General features: G+C 40.2%; 1 protein-coding gene across 2 annotated transcripts; it reads right to left on the reverse strand.

Annotated features, from left to right (window-relative positions):
• Positions 1 to 273: 273 nt before the first annotated feature.
• On the reverse strand, positions 274 to 12,493 carry LOC105939773 (mitochondrial glycine transporter B). 2 transcript variants are annotated; one of them, XM_012882071.3, is made up of 8 exons: positions 11,951 to 12,493; positions 11,486 to 11,577; positions 8,749 to 8,873; positions 7,375 to 7,459; positions 6,127 to 6,306; positions 3,550 to 3,718; positions 3,294 to 3,457; positions 274 to 2,197 (listed from the first exon to the last, which is right to left on the reverse strand). In XM_012882071.3, exons 2-8 carry the CDS (start codon positions 11,498 to 11,500, stop codon positions 2,075 to 2,077), a joined length of 861 nt encoding a protein of 286 aa, XP_012737525.2. In that variant the 5' UTR covers positions 11,501 to 11,577; positions 11,951 to 12,493; the 3' UTR covers positions 274 to 2,074. The 2 variants fall into 2 exon arrangements, with proteins under 2 accessions (XP_012737525.2, XP_012737524.2); XM_012882070.3 differs by lacking the exons at positions 11,486 to 11,577; positions 11,951 to 12,493 and adding an exon at positions 9,800 to 10,339.
• Positions 12,494 to 15,098: the final 2,605 nt, after the last annotated feature.

A 15,098-nucleotide genomic window follows, 5' to 3' on the forward strand; every position in this document is an offset into this window, starting at 1 on the left:
TTGACATACGAACCCACGCCCAACGAGGCGTCTACGTATATGTCTATGTAATGTAACGCTTTAATTTTTGATGTGATGTTGTTTGACTTATAAAGCAGTACTTGATTTTTGTTAATTAAAAGCCAAATTAGTTACACACTGTTACTTTAAAGAAACATACAAAAACTGACCTTGAACATCACTCTAAATAATGCAAATGCTGGGTTTTTAACATACCAGTAGAGTCAGGATTTTATCATACGGCCATAAGTGAAACAATAAAACACACGAGAATCAAGGTTCTTATGATTTTTATTGACAGTAATTTAAAATAACTTTAGGAAGAGTTAAGTGTTTATTGACCTAAAAGAAAAAGAAAAAGTGAGGCACTACATGGAGCATGGGCATGGACGGTGAAAACAATCAGAATGGAGCAAACGGATCCAACCTAAACTTGGCACAGTGAGTTACTCACACGTTAACAAAGCAAACACTGAGGCTGTCATACGTCACTACAAAACAAACAGATTCACCTGGGCTCTTCAGAGGTCAGTTAGATTTTCTTTACAATTTCCAAAGCAGGAACTATTCATATATCTTTTCTTTTTAAAATATTCTTATATATACACAACAATAAATAACAAAAACATGGAAATAAATCCACTCCAGAAATTTCATCATTTGTCCTTCTGTGAGATATTTCTGAGCTTTTGTTTACCAAGCTATAATCAATGTGAAAAGAAATAAGATCCACAGCTCCAACACCGATAGGGACTCTGTGCAAACTGAAAGACGTCTGCATAATGATTAAGCAATGTTTCACTTCGAAGCTTGACTTTTAAAAAAATACACTCTTAATTAAATAATATTTTTATGGTGCCCTTTAAACACACGTTTACAAATGGTGCTAGCGTCAAAACAGAAAATGCACTGGTGCCATTTTACTTTAGATTCCTTCTTTTACTGCTGCCACCTGCTGGTCAGTAGAGAAGTGAAAATCTTGATGCAAAGCAAAACAAAAACACAGGGTTCACTTGAAGATATCGTTTTATACCTGCACAGCAATGTTAATGTTGCTCAATAAAAACAGAATGTTACAAGGTTTTTTCCTACATCACTGTGCAGTAATAGGGATGAGCATCTATTGGAGCATTCCACTCTTGATAACTTTGATTTCTTAATTTCCAATGAACAGCATGCAAACTTCAAAGGTTTAACAGGTAAATTAAATGAAATATTGTAAATATAATTTAACGTGTATCATTCTTTGGACAATTACCTCGAACTGCCTCATAATTGTGAGGGATGTGACTGGAATGAGGGTCAAAAACCCAAAACCTACAGCTCAATTAACCATGAACCAGACACAAGCAAATAAGTGTCAACTCATCTGGTGCCCCAAAATCTTGTTTTACGAGAACAAAACAAGACATCTTGCATTTTTTTTTGTTTTAGGTACTGATGCAATTTTCTTGTCTAAAATGCACCATAATTGCATAAAGCATATTGAGAAAGGCTTTAATGTGGTAGCTGAGTTGGCTTACATTTCCATCCTTTAATGCAGCTGTGTGCGTGTGATTGTCCAAAACAAGTCAAATAACTGCAGAGTGCAAGAAAGAAACATTGCTCAGTCCTATGCAGGTTTTCTGAATATCTCATCACCCAGAGTGCATCTCTCCGGGCTCTGTTTAGTAGTAATAGCACATATCAGCTTGCTAAGCACCAACCACATGAACCAGGTATCTTTTTTTTTTGTGTGGTATTCGTCCACTGGTACGTCAGAAACATGAAGAGGGACAAAGTCACTTCACAGCAGTGGGAGAGGCACAGCACTCCAAGACGGGCATTAAGGTAGGTCAGGTGCATCATCACACGCAAACATTTCTAACATTTAAACAACATTTAAAACACATACAACCTCTCTCTTAAAACGTTTATCCACCCGTTTCCTCAGCTCAATGTCTTGGCACTGCTGGCTGCTTCATGGCGTCTTCGACGACATCAGCTCCCTTTCCTTCGTGCTTTCGGTGCAAATGTCGTTAACCCCTCACGTTTCACCTGTTGTGCGTTTTTTGTGGCTTGGCTCAGGTGCTTTTCAGGACTTGAGGCCCATTCGAGCCATGAGCTGTTCGTAGACAGTCCACGCCATAGCGGCCATCAGAGTGCGTCGGAGAGACCTCGGCACCGCCCCACGGAAGAAGCCCGACATGCCCTTCTCCTGAGAAAAAAAAAAGAAAAGACATGAATATTTAAAAAGGACCCGTTAAAACACTCTTTGGTGGAAAAATACATTAAAAAAGCGAATCTGAATTCCTAAAGAGCCTTGAGATGGCATGTGCTGTGAAATGACGCAATAGAAATAAAATTTAATTATTTTATCATATTTAAGAGCCAGACATATACTGTATATTGGAAGGTCAAAACCAAAATAGATTACAGTCAGCCTGTCAGTAGTAATTACAAGTAGACAAGTAGTTTTAAAATATACAAACAAGATGAGCCTTTTGAGTCAGGGCCAAGAGAAAGGGAATGTCTTCCATTTATGGATGACATGTAGACATGGGGTCCATCTGAATACCTTTATAGAGGAAGGGCTCTACAGCCAAAGCAGAAGTGCGTCAACGGTCACCATGATAAGTGCTGTCCGAATAGTGCAGTCAGTAAGGAAGGAGGTAGGAAAAGGAGCCTGTATGCTTCCCTTCACAGCTAATTTAGCCAAGGAACCTCACAATGTCCCCTAGTTGCGCTACGGAGCTGTAAGAAATCCCACAATCCTTTGCGTGATATGACATATCAGCACAGCCCACTCATGGAAATAAACAAAAATGGCCAGAGAGAAGAGAGCGTGCACTTTGTAGTTCATTTTCAGAAGGCTGCAGGTCTGGATTTGACTAACATCGTCCATGAGCGTTTCTGTCACGTAATGATGTCGCAGTTAAAGGCTGTCAGAAATCAGCACAGCTGTCTGAACCTCCTTTCCTCCCCATGATAGTATTCTTACTGTTGACCCGGTAAAGAGTTAAGGAACAGGAGCTAGGAGCCATTAGATAAGAGTCTACAAGCCTGACAACACAGTTCAGAAATATGGGACTTTTCACTCCTTTCTAACTTCCTCCTGCATATTTTCTTTTATCTTCACGCTTCTTTTTAACAAATCTCTAGATTTCATTGATGGAAATGAATTTACCAATTTTAAGTTGTGAGCCCAAACACAACTCAAGAGTAAAAGGTAGAAATGTAAAAATGAATAATACAGGTCCTTCAAATGAAGAGTCAAAATGCTGCGTTTCCAACCAAACCGCCCCTCAACGGACCTTATAGATGTAGTGAACGGCGTCGGCCGTGCTCCAGCGGGACGGGCTGACTTGAATGTGAGTCTTCACCACATCTGCAGGCTGCGTGACCAGAGAAGCCATGACGCCTGCTACCACTCCACAGCTGAAGTTCACCAGTGGGGCGTACGGCGCTGATGTCACTTCTGAAGACGAAGACACAAAATCTGAGAATAAAGCTTAAAAACAGAATTGTCTTTTGTTTAAATGTGTCATGCTAACCTGCTGCTGTACTCACCTTGAGGCAACGCTCTCTTGGCCTGGCTGTAGAACATGACATAGATGCCAGAGAAAGGAGCGTCTCTGAGCAGCGTAGCAGTCAGCCCTGAGAACAGAGCTCGCACTCCCTCCGTCTCGTACATACTCCTCAGGGCCCCAGGCACACTCGCATAGTTGTAAAAGCCACTCTATAACAAAGAAAAACACACCTTCTGTCACTTTTCTTTATATCTGGCAGCCAGAAGGGTTAACAAGATTAAAAACATATTTCTGTTTTTGTTGGTGATCAAAAGACATCTCAGTTTTGACTTCCTTTAAAGAGATGTTCAGAGTAACACCACCAGTTGATATTCAAATACCCAACAGTGTTCATGACCAGAGTTACAAGCTGAATTCATAGACTGAGGCATAAATAGTGAGCAGTTGTGTCAATGTATATTTCTCTGTGCTGACATACAGTATGTAGGTAATGATACAACCTTGCACATTTTCCACTTTTTGTCAAATTCCAACCTCAAATATTAACATTTTCTATTGGGATTTTAGGATTGTTCAACAGGAAGTAGTGTATGATTTTAAAACTGGTTGAAAAATGGTTTACGGTTAAAATAAGCAAATCCGAACAATGTGGAGTAGTAGGTAACTTTTTTATAAATATATATTTTTTTACATATTTGTTAAAACTGTTACCATTTCCTGACCGTAAATATGAAGCAGATAATGTGTAAAAAATGAAATAAAATTAACCTCCTCTGGCTCCTCCCAGTGGTCCTGCTGCCATTTGCAGAAATACACCACTCCCGGTCAGAAACAACCAATCAGAGTCAGGAGGAATGTCCTGCTCTGATTGGTTACAAGTATGCAGCAAGGTGGGCACAGTCGTGCTAATCTGAAAACAGATAATGATGTAGCTAACTTTTGGTTCTCCGCATTATCGTTCACGGCAACTTCAGAGAATTTTTGCGGACCGGTTAGCGTCCATTTTATTGCCATTTAATAACTAAGCAGCAGTCTGGCAGATCTGCAGTAATTGCTCAGGTGAGAGAATCTGTTGACAGGGACAACTTTTAATTATACCCTCCATACATCTAGCCTTAATGAAAAAAAGCTGTATGAAATCCTGTTCATCACAAGCCATGTAGGGGGCACTGGAAAACTATTAGTTTTTCACTATTAATTAAGCTTTTATTAAAAGCAACAAGAAGAACGTTGTTGCTGAATGTCGTTGTTCAGTTTACCAAAGGTCATGGAGGGGACAGTGTGCAAGAAAGGCCTTACGATCAGATGAGAACTAAACTGAATGTTTGGGCCTAGGTGCAAAACATGGCCTCACCCTAAAGACACTATCCCCAATGCAAAACATGGTGGTGGCAACATCATGCTCAGGGGTTCCTTTGCTTCAAAAGAGACAGACGCTGGTCAGAGTTGATGGGAAGGATGGAGCTAAGCAATCCATAAAGAAAAGTTGTTAAAGGCTGCCAAAGACTTGAGACTACGGCCAGAGATTCACCTTCCAGCAGCACTACCATGAATATACAACCTGGAGTTGGTGGACAGACGTATCCTGAACAACTGGGATAGCAGCAAAACGTGGTTTTATGAGGTATTCACTTCAGGGGACTGGATGCTAATACACCACCCACTTCTCAGAACCTCTGTTTGTAAAAGGTTTTGAAAACGCATGGATCATTCTCTTTCCACTTCAAAATTATATATTGCTGTAAGACATTATGGGATCACAGAGACTGGACTGCAAAGTCGGTTGCCATGGAATTTACAGATGAACGGATTCTAAAGGCAAAGAGTCTGACACACTTAGACCGGAAAGAATGACTGATTAGGGGGAAATGCGTCAGCAAGGACACGTCTGCATTACAGCATGATCTTCTCCACCAATATGATGAACAGAACACTGATATCATACTGTGATCACCCGTCAATGGGTGGACACATGCTTCCTATTTAAGGTCTGTGTGTGAGAACAAACGAGGTTCTCAGGTACCGGTAGTGTTGTTATGAGAACCCAGTACTGAATCTGTAAACATTCCTCTACCTTTTAGATTAAATATGGTAAAATGTTGTTACGGTTTGAATAGTCTTTTTATTACTACAGAAGTCTACAATAGAAACACCACATTACCACATAAAAGAGCCAGGGGAGGCCGAGAACAGGTCTATAGTTTAACATTGCTTTAAAATACACTGAGGTTAGGGGTTGTAACAAGACAAGGTGGGTCTGAATCCTTCTGAAAGAGACTCTATGTGATGGGCAAAGTTAAAGCAAACAGTGAGACAGTCCTGTTATCGCTGTGCTAATCCAGGCTTTCATTCCTGCTGAGGCTATGTCTGTTTTGGTCTTACATTAGGATCTTTAGCGACTGGTTGATGGTTTCCAGGAGTAAACTGGAAAGGGGTTCTTTATTAGGGTCCAGTAGGAGTTTTGCAAAACTACAATCAGTATTTGCGGTGGTGAAGACAGAAAGAACTGTTGGTGAGCTCAGTAAGAGCTGTTTTTGTTTTCACCACTGCCAGCACCGGTTTACCGCTGACAGCCTCTATCTGAGGTCTGCCACAGGAGAGATTAGCAGCTGCACACCTCAAACCGGGTCTTGATGACAGTGAATGGCAGCATGCAGACCCCCGCCACCGTTCTGGCGCCCGCTCCGAGCAGAACCGCCTCGCCAGCGTTCGGGGCCCGGTCCAGGAAGAAGTGCTGCTTCAGGGAGTAGAAGGTGCTGAAGTAGATGCCCACACCAGGAATACAGCGAACAAATGACTGCAAAGCCAAAAATAACAGCGATTAATATAAAAGCACCTTTTTAGTGGGATTTAAATAGTGTTTGATCCACCTTAGCCGATAAATCTGCCAGGCCATTTTATTTTTCAGTCATACATCATGTGAACAAGAAAGGTACAACAATGGCGACCCTTTAAAATGTGTTATCTAGCTACTAGATCACATGGACTTTAACTGTATTAACAGTAAGGGTGGGTCCTTATCATGTTTTATCTTTATCACAATTTTTTTTTTAATGTGATAAGAATTTAAGTTTATCTTGACAACGATAAATTCCAACTAGTGGTGTCTGAAACCCCCCCAAAACAGCAGGGTTGTTATTTTTGCTATTTCCTTCACTGTTGTTATGTTGAAAGGGTCATAAATATCAATAATGTGCAGTTTGGTGATAAAATCACACTTCTTTATGTAACTAGAGTCCTGATGAAACGTATTACAAATTTTGTTTTTAGATGTTATACTAATAAATGTTTTTTAAGCACAGTATTTGTGTTTATTGGGTTAACTGATATGTAATCACAGCAACAGTTACCTAAATAGCTGCAAGAAGCTGTAAATAAACTCTATTGTAATTTTTATCATTACCACAATATATATATATATATATATATATATAGATATATATATATATATATATATATAAATATATATATATAGATATATATATATATATATATATATATATATATATATATATATATATATATATATATATATATATATATATATAAAAATAAATTATAACATTTTAAGTCCATATCGCACACCCCTAATTAACAGTAAATATTGATCTCCTTCCTAAAAGGTTAATAAAATACTGTATTGATATTTTTGAACAGGAAACATTTTTAAGTTTCCATCCTCCAGATGACACGTCTGTCTGTTTCTACAGACCAGACATAGAGGAAATGGTAATGTGAGCTGAAAAGTCACCAGGACTTATTACTGGAGGATGAGCACCCAGACTGACACCAACATTCACAACAGCCGTTCATCGAGGACCAGCTTTCTGAGGATTAAACATGTAATAAAATAACAGTTGCTTACTGGCGAAACTCCTTTCCACAGACTGAAGAAATTCTCTGTCCTGATGACATGAATGAAAACCCGAAACATTCCCACCTTGGGTGCCCTGCAAAAAGTAAATGTAAGAATTATTAGGCATCTTGAAATGCGTATATGTGCACAAAACATCTTGTTAAAATGTTCCTCCTGAACCCCCCCCCATCTAGTCACATTACAGCCAGAAATTGTTTTATTGGGTTCTCATGTATGTACTTTTGTATTCAAACCCGTTTACTGGATACAAAAACGTACAAGCTAGTAGCACCACAGCATGAATCTGAACACACCATCCCTGACGACGGGAAATGGTGATGCCAGTATTATGCTGAGGGGGGAGGCTTTACTTCAGCGGGGATAGGGAAGCTTCGCGGACATGAATGGGAAGATGGACGGAGCCAAACACATGGCAACTCTGGAAGAAAAGCTGTTGACAGCTGCAGAAGACCCTCGACTGAGACAGAGGTTCACCTTCCAGCAGGACAACGACCCAAATCCCACAGTTGGAGCCACGATGTAATGCTCCAGTTTAAACCTTGCTGGATGCATGTTAGAATGGCCCAGTCAACTAAATCCAAGTAAGAAACTGTGGGAAGGACGTTTACAGACGTCTTGAGATTGAGCTGTTTTACTGGGAGGGGGAACTGGCCAGAATTAGAGACTCAACCAGAGCAAAGCTGGTAAAAAACAAACCCTAAAGGACTTGCAGCTGCAGTGAAAGGAGGTTCTACGAGGTGGCTCAGGCTGGGCAATTACAAACAAATGCCCTGCTTCCCAGATCTTTAACTGTGAATTATGCTGAAAGCCACAGATCTTGTCTATTTTACGGTTACCCGCCGCTTTACGTTGGTCTTTCACATAAACTCCCAATAGAATTCATTTAAGTTTCTAGCTGAAACGCGATCAAATTTGAAAAACCTCAGGAGTGCATTTCTGGAAGGCACTCTACAGCAACAATCACACATGGGCTAAAACAATTGTGGCTACGTTCGTTTTAAATTAACATAGCCACAGGTCGATGCGGGAAGGTTAATGCCAATGGAAACCTTGCACACTGAAAAGCGTTCAAATTAAAATGACTCCCTGTACCGTGCTGTGATAATTGTAGCTACCGAGGCTGACACCATCACGTGCTGCTGGTGGGACTAATTGCTCTATGTGGGTCAGGCAAACAGACTCAGCCTGGCTCTGATGCGCCGCCTGCGTTTAACCTCATCGCTGAAGATTGTAGGTAAAGGACAGACTTCGCCAGAAGCCCGCTGATGTGTGCCCGTGTCTGACGGCACGCAGGTGAAAACGACAGCGGCGGGAACGGCTTCGTATTAGTAACACGTGACATGTGTCCGTGCAGGCACGCACCCCGGCTTGGCATTGTTCTGCAGCGTCTGCAGCCGGGTCTTGACCAGATCCAAGGGCTGGAAGAGCAGCGTCGAGCAGGTGCCGCTGAGGGAGCCGCACATGAACGCTTTGAGAGCCGGGTGAGCCTGAGGACGGTGACAGAGAGACGGGGGAAAGGCGAGGAGAAGGAGGCGCACATGAGAGGAGATAGAGATGGCGGACAGAAAGCACACAGGGTGGACAAGGACAAAGAGATGGGCAGAACGTACAGACATAGCAATAATAACAAGATGGAAGGGGGGGGGGGGACGACACAGAGGAATAAGATATAAAGGACAAGCAAAAAATAAAATTTTAGACATTTTTGAAAACCCGCAAAATGATGATTACATAAGGAAAGTGCACTAAGAAAATCTAAGAACAAAAACCATTTCTGAAAATTTATGAAATGCCACCTTCATTTATATTTTCCAGAGCAAGAATTTGATTCAAAACATGTTACCGTGACATTTTGGTTGTATGTTATGCTAAAAAAATAAGCCGGTGGCACAAAGCAGAGGCCAGATTCCCACACAGTGGAAATGATGGAGATGCGCACAGACAGCTTACACACACACACACACACACACGTTTTCAAGCCTAACCTTACTGAGACCTTAAGCGTTGCTTTAAACACTGACTTTTCCACAGAGGGGATCCATCAGAGAGAAAGTGTTCCCAATATAACAGTAAACGGGTTAAGGTCTCTGTAACGCGTGTAATCCATCGGCAGCCCCTCAAAACAGAAAGACACACGCTGCAGCTGGAGGCTGGAATTAAAGTTAGATTTCATCTGGTCACACGGGCTGTAATTTCAGCTCCATCTGAAACAGGCTGCATCTGAAAAGGAAAAACTAGGCTTCTGCAGCAATGATCACACTTGACAGCAACATAAACAAACAAAGCCAGCAGCAGTCTGCCACAGACAATCAGCGCAACCAAAATGCTGCTTTAAAGAAAAACAAAAAAATAATAATAACAATAAAAAATAAAACCCACAAGTGCCACTTCAACACGAAAATTCGGCTCCTACCTTTCCCAGAATGCCCGGGGCTCGGCTCTGAGGATCCTGCTGTTCCTGCATTTTGCCCTCTTTCACCTCCCTCTCATCTCGCAGCTCCAAACGAGGCGACAGAAAAACCCTGCATCTCTCCCACAAACCTTTCCCTCTCTCCCAGCGAACGACAAAAGGCTTTCTGCCGCCTCTCGTCCTCGCTCCCTGCCCCCCCTCCCTCCGTTTCGCAGCCGAAGCAGAAGCCTAATCCAGCCAGCGTTTTTCTGTGGGCTTCGGTCTTTATCTTTCAGGCACACGCTTACATCTGTATGTAGGGCTGCCCCCACAGTGCAAAGCTCCCTGCTAAATTGCATCTTTATCAACCGACATGAGTCATGGAGTGTGAATTTAAAATATGGGTCATGAGAAAGAAAAAAGCAATACACGGATTCATTTCCCATAGTTAGTAAGAAGCCCTCTGTGGCCATAACTTGAGTTAACCCACATGTGTCTAACTTTAGCTTTTAAAGAGCTTTTTTCAAAATATTGAAATATTTGTTATAACATGTCCTCTGCTACGGCTGAGACAAAATTGTTCATACCGCCGGCAGATTTAGAATCCAAGTTTGTTTGTTTTTTAACCAACATGTTTGTTTTTTAACCAACATGTTTGTTTCACACAGAAATTGAGACAGGCATCTCTCAAGACAAAAATAAAAAAAACATGTAAGTGGTGAATCAATTAGAAGAAAAAAATTGTAATTACTTCGCTAACCTAAAGCCATGTTAAAGTCATGTATAACCTCCTCAATAATCAACAGAAAATTATTTATGGCCGTTAGAGCAAACAAACCCTCCTTATAATTGCATGTTCCTGCAGGTATTTTTATTATTAATAATAATAATAATAATAATAATAATAATAATAATAATACATTTTATTTATGATGCACTTTTTATTTCAAGAAATCTCAGAGTAAAACACACTAATAAAAATGATCACTTAAAAGCTTGTCTAAACAGGGATGTCTTCAGTCCAACTATAAAAGAGTCCATCACCCTGCTCTTTAGCTCCCCGGCACAGAGTCGTGTCAGGTTCAACTCAAGACTCTAGCCGGGGCAATCCAAAACGTTGATATTAAAAATAAAAGATTTTATGTCCAAATCCATCACTGGTAGTGCCTACTGTGGGTTCAGGTTTAGCATAGAGCTGAAGCATTATCTGTTAAGGAAAACTGACTATTCTATCCCACGATTACTCTGCAGCCATTTCTTTCTAAGTGTTGCTCTTACTTTGACATGCCATCCTTACTGTGCCAGTGAGCAGCATAGGTGAACAGTTATGTCCCCGCTGCAGTTAGAGGTTGGTTCCTCCTCCTTTACAATTGTTCACTTTGCTTCTTTATTATTTTATTTAGGCTGATCAATTGTGTGTTTCTGCTTCTAACCTCCACACACCACTCTGTGCTAAACTGATGTAGATAAACAGCACTCAAGAAATCAATAATAATTATAAATATTATAAGCATTAATTATTATAATTGCTTCTGAATAGTTCCTAATTATTCAGACAACAAATCCCAATTACCTTTAGGTATATTTTGATCATATTTAAGAACAGTTTTTTTTGTTTTTAAACACAGGAATATCCGCCCGAATAGGAAGAGTTGATCTTCAGGGTTCAGCGCCTACACTTTGCAGCCATAATGAACACGCGTAACTCACCGCTGCCAACTCCATCCTTGAACTGGATGTCGATCTGGACGAGTCCAGTCTCTCCCTGTCGGGTTCTCGCTGGTCGGCGTCAGCCAATGTCACTACGAGCACAAACACGGAGTGAAACGTTTGACAGCCATTGGGTTACATGGGCTTAGCCCCGGCGCACACCGGCAGCTCTATGCTAGGTTAGCTAACTGTCAGACTGAGGGTAGCATGGCGGCAGCATCCCTGACAGACCCGTAGCCTCACAAGTCCGACAGCTACAAAAACGGGCCTGGACTCGGAAGCCTGCCTACTTCAGCTACGTCATAAATAAGCCGGGTTTAAAAACAGAGCTTTCCACATATTTTACGTTTGGCAGCGCTTGTCAGAGTTGCCAGCTAGCTAGATTGAGCTAAAAAAAAAAAAAAAAGGCAGTTTGACACGTTCCTCGACATACTAGCAAGCCAACTTCTCCACAAGACAGCTTACCTTGTATCAGACGTGTTAGGGATCCAGGGAGATGATCGTCACCCTCGTTGCCTTCTGAGCCGCCATGTTTGATATCTACTGTGACCAGCTGTTCCCTTGGAGACCGACGTCTCTAAACACTAAAGTCGCCGGTAAAGGAGAACGCCTGTCAAGAATGGCTAGCTCGCTTTAGCTTATCGTTATCCCGTTCTACAAAATAACAAAAAAAAGTGTAAACTAATTGTTGCCAAATTCGGAGCAAGAAGTTTTATTTTGTGGGCTTGGGTGTTAAACCACCGGAATGCGCAACTCCTAAAGCGAAGTTGTCGCAGTGCCCCTGAAAGTGCTGGCTATACTAAGCTAGCCGTTCTGAGTCAGTAAAGGACAAAAGTTGTTGCAGACTCACTCTCTCTTTCTAACACACACTTCTTCACAGCTGTTTGATCTGTCTGTCTATTCTTGAAAATATAATCGGCGTCCCAGAGCTACAGATGACTAAAATCGGCAAACTACCCGGCGTTGAAATACAAACCGCAATAGGAAATACAAACAGGGAGCCGGTGCATTTCTGATACTGGCCTTTAGGTGGCGCTGCTGTCCTGTGTCAGAGGAACCAGAAGGGTTGTCGCCACTGAGCTCTATTATACACTGGAGTGCTAATCACCGTCTGTTTGAACCACTGAGCTATATAATACACTGGAGTGCTGATTTTGCCGAAAAACTGAAGTCACTGGCCGCCATCTTGCTACTCCCTACTCTCACAGAATCCCATAGGATTTGCTTGCAACAACAAGCAGTTTTCTGGCTGTGTGAAAACGTTTCACAGGTAATTCTACAGTCAGTGGATGTACTAACACTATCAACTACTAGGAAATTAGGTGCTGAAATATTTTACATGTTATTCATATTAAATATATATATATGTATATATAAGTATGTGTATATGTATATATGTGTATATGTATACACATATGTAAATATATGTTTTTGTATATTGTTGTTTATATATTTATAAATGTTAAACATATATATTTAAATGAATAAAATGCAAAATATTTCAGCACATGACTTTCTCAGTACTTGATATTTTTAGAACATAACATAAAACTATATGGCATTTGACATTTTAAAAGTCTTAAGCCCCCCCTGAACATGAGAAAATCCTCGTTATTCGATGCTGTAACGCACATATTCCCTAGTTACTGGAGGAAAATAGGGAGTACCAATATGGCGGCTGGTGGCTTCAAAGCGACCCGTTCAAACCACTGAGCTATATAATACACTGGAGTGCTAATCACCGTCTGTTTGAACGAGTCGCTTTGAAGCCACCAGCCGCCATATTGGTACTCCCTATTTCCCCTCAGTAACTAGGGAATATGTGCGTTACAGCATCGAATAACGAGGATTTTCTCATGTTCAGGGGGGGCTTAAGACTTTTAAAATGTCAAATGCCATATAGTTTTATGTTATGTTCTAAAAATATCAAGTACTGAGAAAGTCATGTGCTGAAATATTTTGCATTTTATTCATTTAAATATATATGTTTAACATTTATAAATATATAAATAACAATATACAAAAACATATATTTACATATGTGTATACATATATATAGATATATACATATACACATACTTATATATACATATATATATTTAATATGAATAACATGTAAAATATTTCAGCACCTAATTTCCTAGTAGTCGATAGTGTTAGTACATCCACTGACTGTAGAATTACCTATGAAACGTTTTCACTTATCCAGAAAACTGCTTGTTATTGCAACCAAATCCTATGGGATTCTGTGAGAGTAGGGAGGAGCAAGATGGCGGCCAGTGACTTCAGTTTTTCGGCAAAATCAGCACTCCAGTGTATTATATAGCTCAGTGATTTTACCCATCATCACCGCCACAAAATCATTTTACATGAAAAACTAAATCAATTCATCTACAATTCTGATGAGTTTCAACGAGGCAGTAATTATGTTTTTATTTAATTTTAATATTGAAAACGTGCGAGGAATATTTGGAGGGAAAACATCCAAATCGCATCCTAGGGATTTATATTTGATACATTTTATAGCTTTCTCGAGAGAATTCCTAACATCCCTGTTTATACAATACACTTACATCTGTTAGTCATTTAAAGCTGATTTAAGAAAGCACATCTTTCCCATTTTTGAATGCCCAGCTTCAGATGTTGCAACCGACCCCAGGCACAGCTACAGCAGGTTAGAAATGCAATACATTTCACTGATAAGTTATATATTGCATTTTTTATAAAAAAAAAGTCAATATTGCAGCTTGATCAGCTGATCAGTAGATTATGCATCTGCCTAGATGAGGCCTTATATGCAGATGTGAAAGATTCAAATTGTTATAGAATACAATAGGCTGTCACTCACATAGGAAGAATGAAACAATTTAAGAGAGGCATTTTATTTTGTCTATTGTTGGTACATGCATTCATTATTGCATTTGTTTTCATATAATTAGACTATTCACTGCATCCACCTTCTGCACAAACAGTTGTAAAAAGTCAGACGTGCATGCACGCACAACCCTTTCCCTGCTCTAACCTGTTGAACTGTATAACATTTAAGAAAAACAAATGAAAATATGTTAAAAAAAAAATAATGTCACGTGGTCTGTTTTAAGGACAATGGTTGCAACTATTGCAGTCATCACCCTTCCCATTATAAAAACCTCATGTACTAGCTGAACTGGGTGATCTTGACACATTCTAACCATGTTAGCTATAAGTAACCTCATCACTTGTTTAAACAATATAGGTTTGAGTGATTTTATCACCAAACTGTACATTGATATATATGATCCTCTCAAGAAAACAGTAAAGAAAATAGCAAAAATAACAACCCTGACAATACTGTGACAGCAGTATAACAAAAAACACACTAAACAGTTTCCCCAATAAATCTTAGAGGAGCTCTTGAAACTGCTTGCTTTTTCTCTGCAAAGGGAGCATCCAACACTCTAGCTGGTTTCTAATCAGAGAAAATTACATGTTGCAATCATCCCCTGTTGCAACTGTCCCCGGTCTCCCCCTACCCAAATTTAATCTTGGCCATACATCCTTAGGAGACATCTCCCTAACCACAAAAGCAGCCATGACAAACCCAACAACTCAGATGTGAATGTAGTTACAAATT

Source organism: Fundulus heteroclitus, chromosome 5 (genome assembly GCF_011125445.2).
Source record: "Fundulus heteroclitus isolate FHET01 chromosome 5, MU-UCD_Fhet_4.1, whole genome shotgun sequence".
Taxonomy (NCBI): Eukaryota; Metazoa; Chordata; class Actinopteri; order Cyprinodontiformes; family Fundulidae; genus Fundulus; species Fundulus heteroclitus.

Coding starts and splice junctions, on each gene's coding strand:
- LOC105939773 (XM_012882070.3), bottom strand. CDS start 9,850: ATGCAGGAACAGCAGGATCCTCAGAGCCGAGCCCCGGGCATTCTGGGA. Junction 7,460..8,748: donor CAGAACAATGCCAAGCCGGG/GTGCGTGCCTGC, acceptor TACTTTTTGCAG/GGCACCCAAGGTGGGAATGT. Junction 3,719..6,126: donor TCATCAAGACCCGGTTTGAG/GTGTGCAGCTGC, acceptor TCTTTGTTATAG/AGTGGCTTTTACAACTATGC.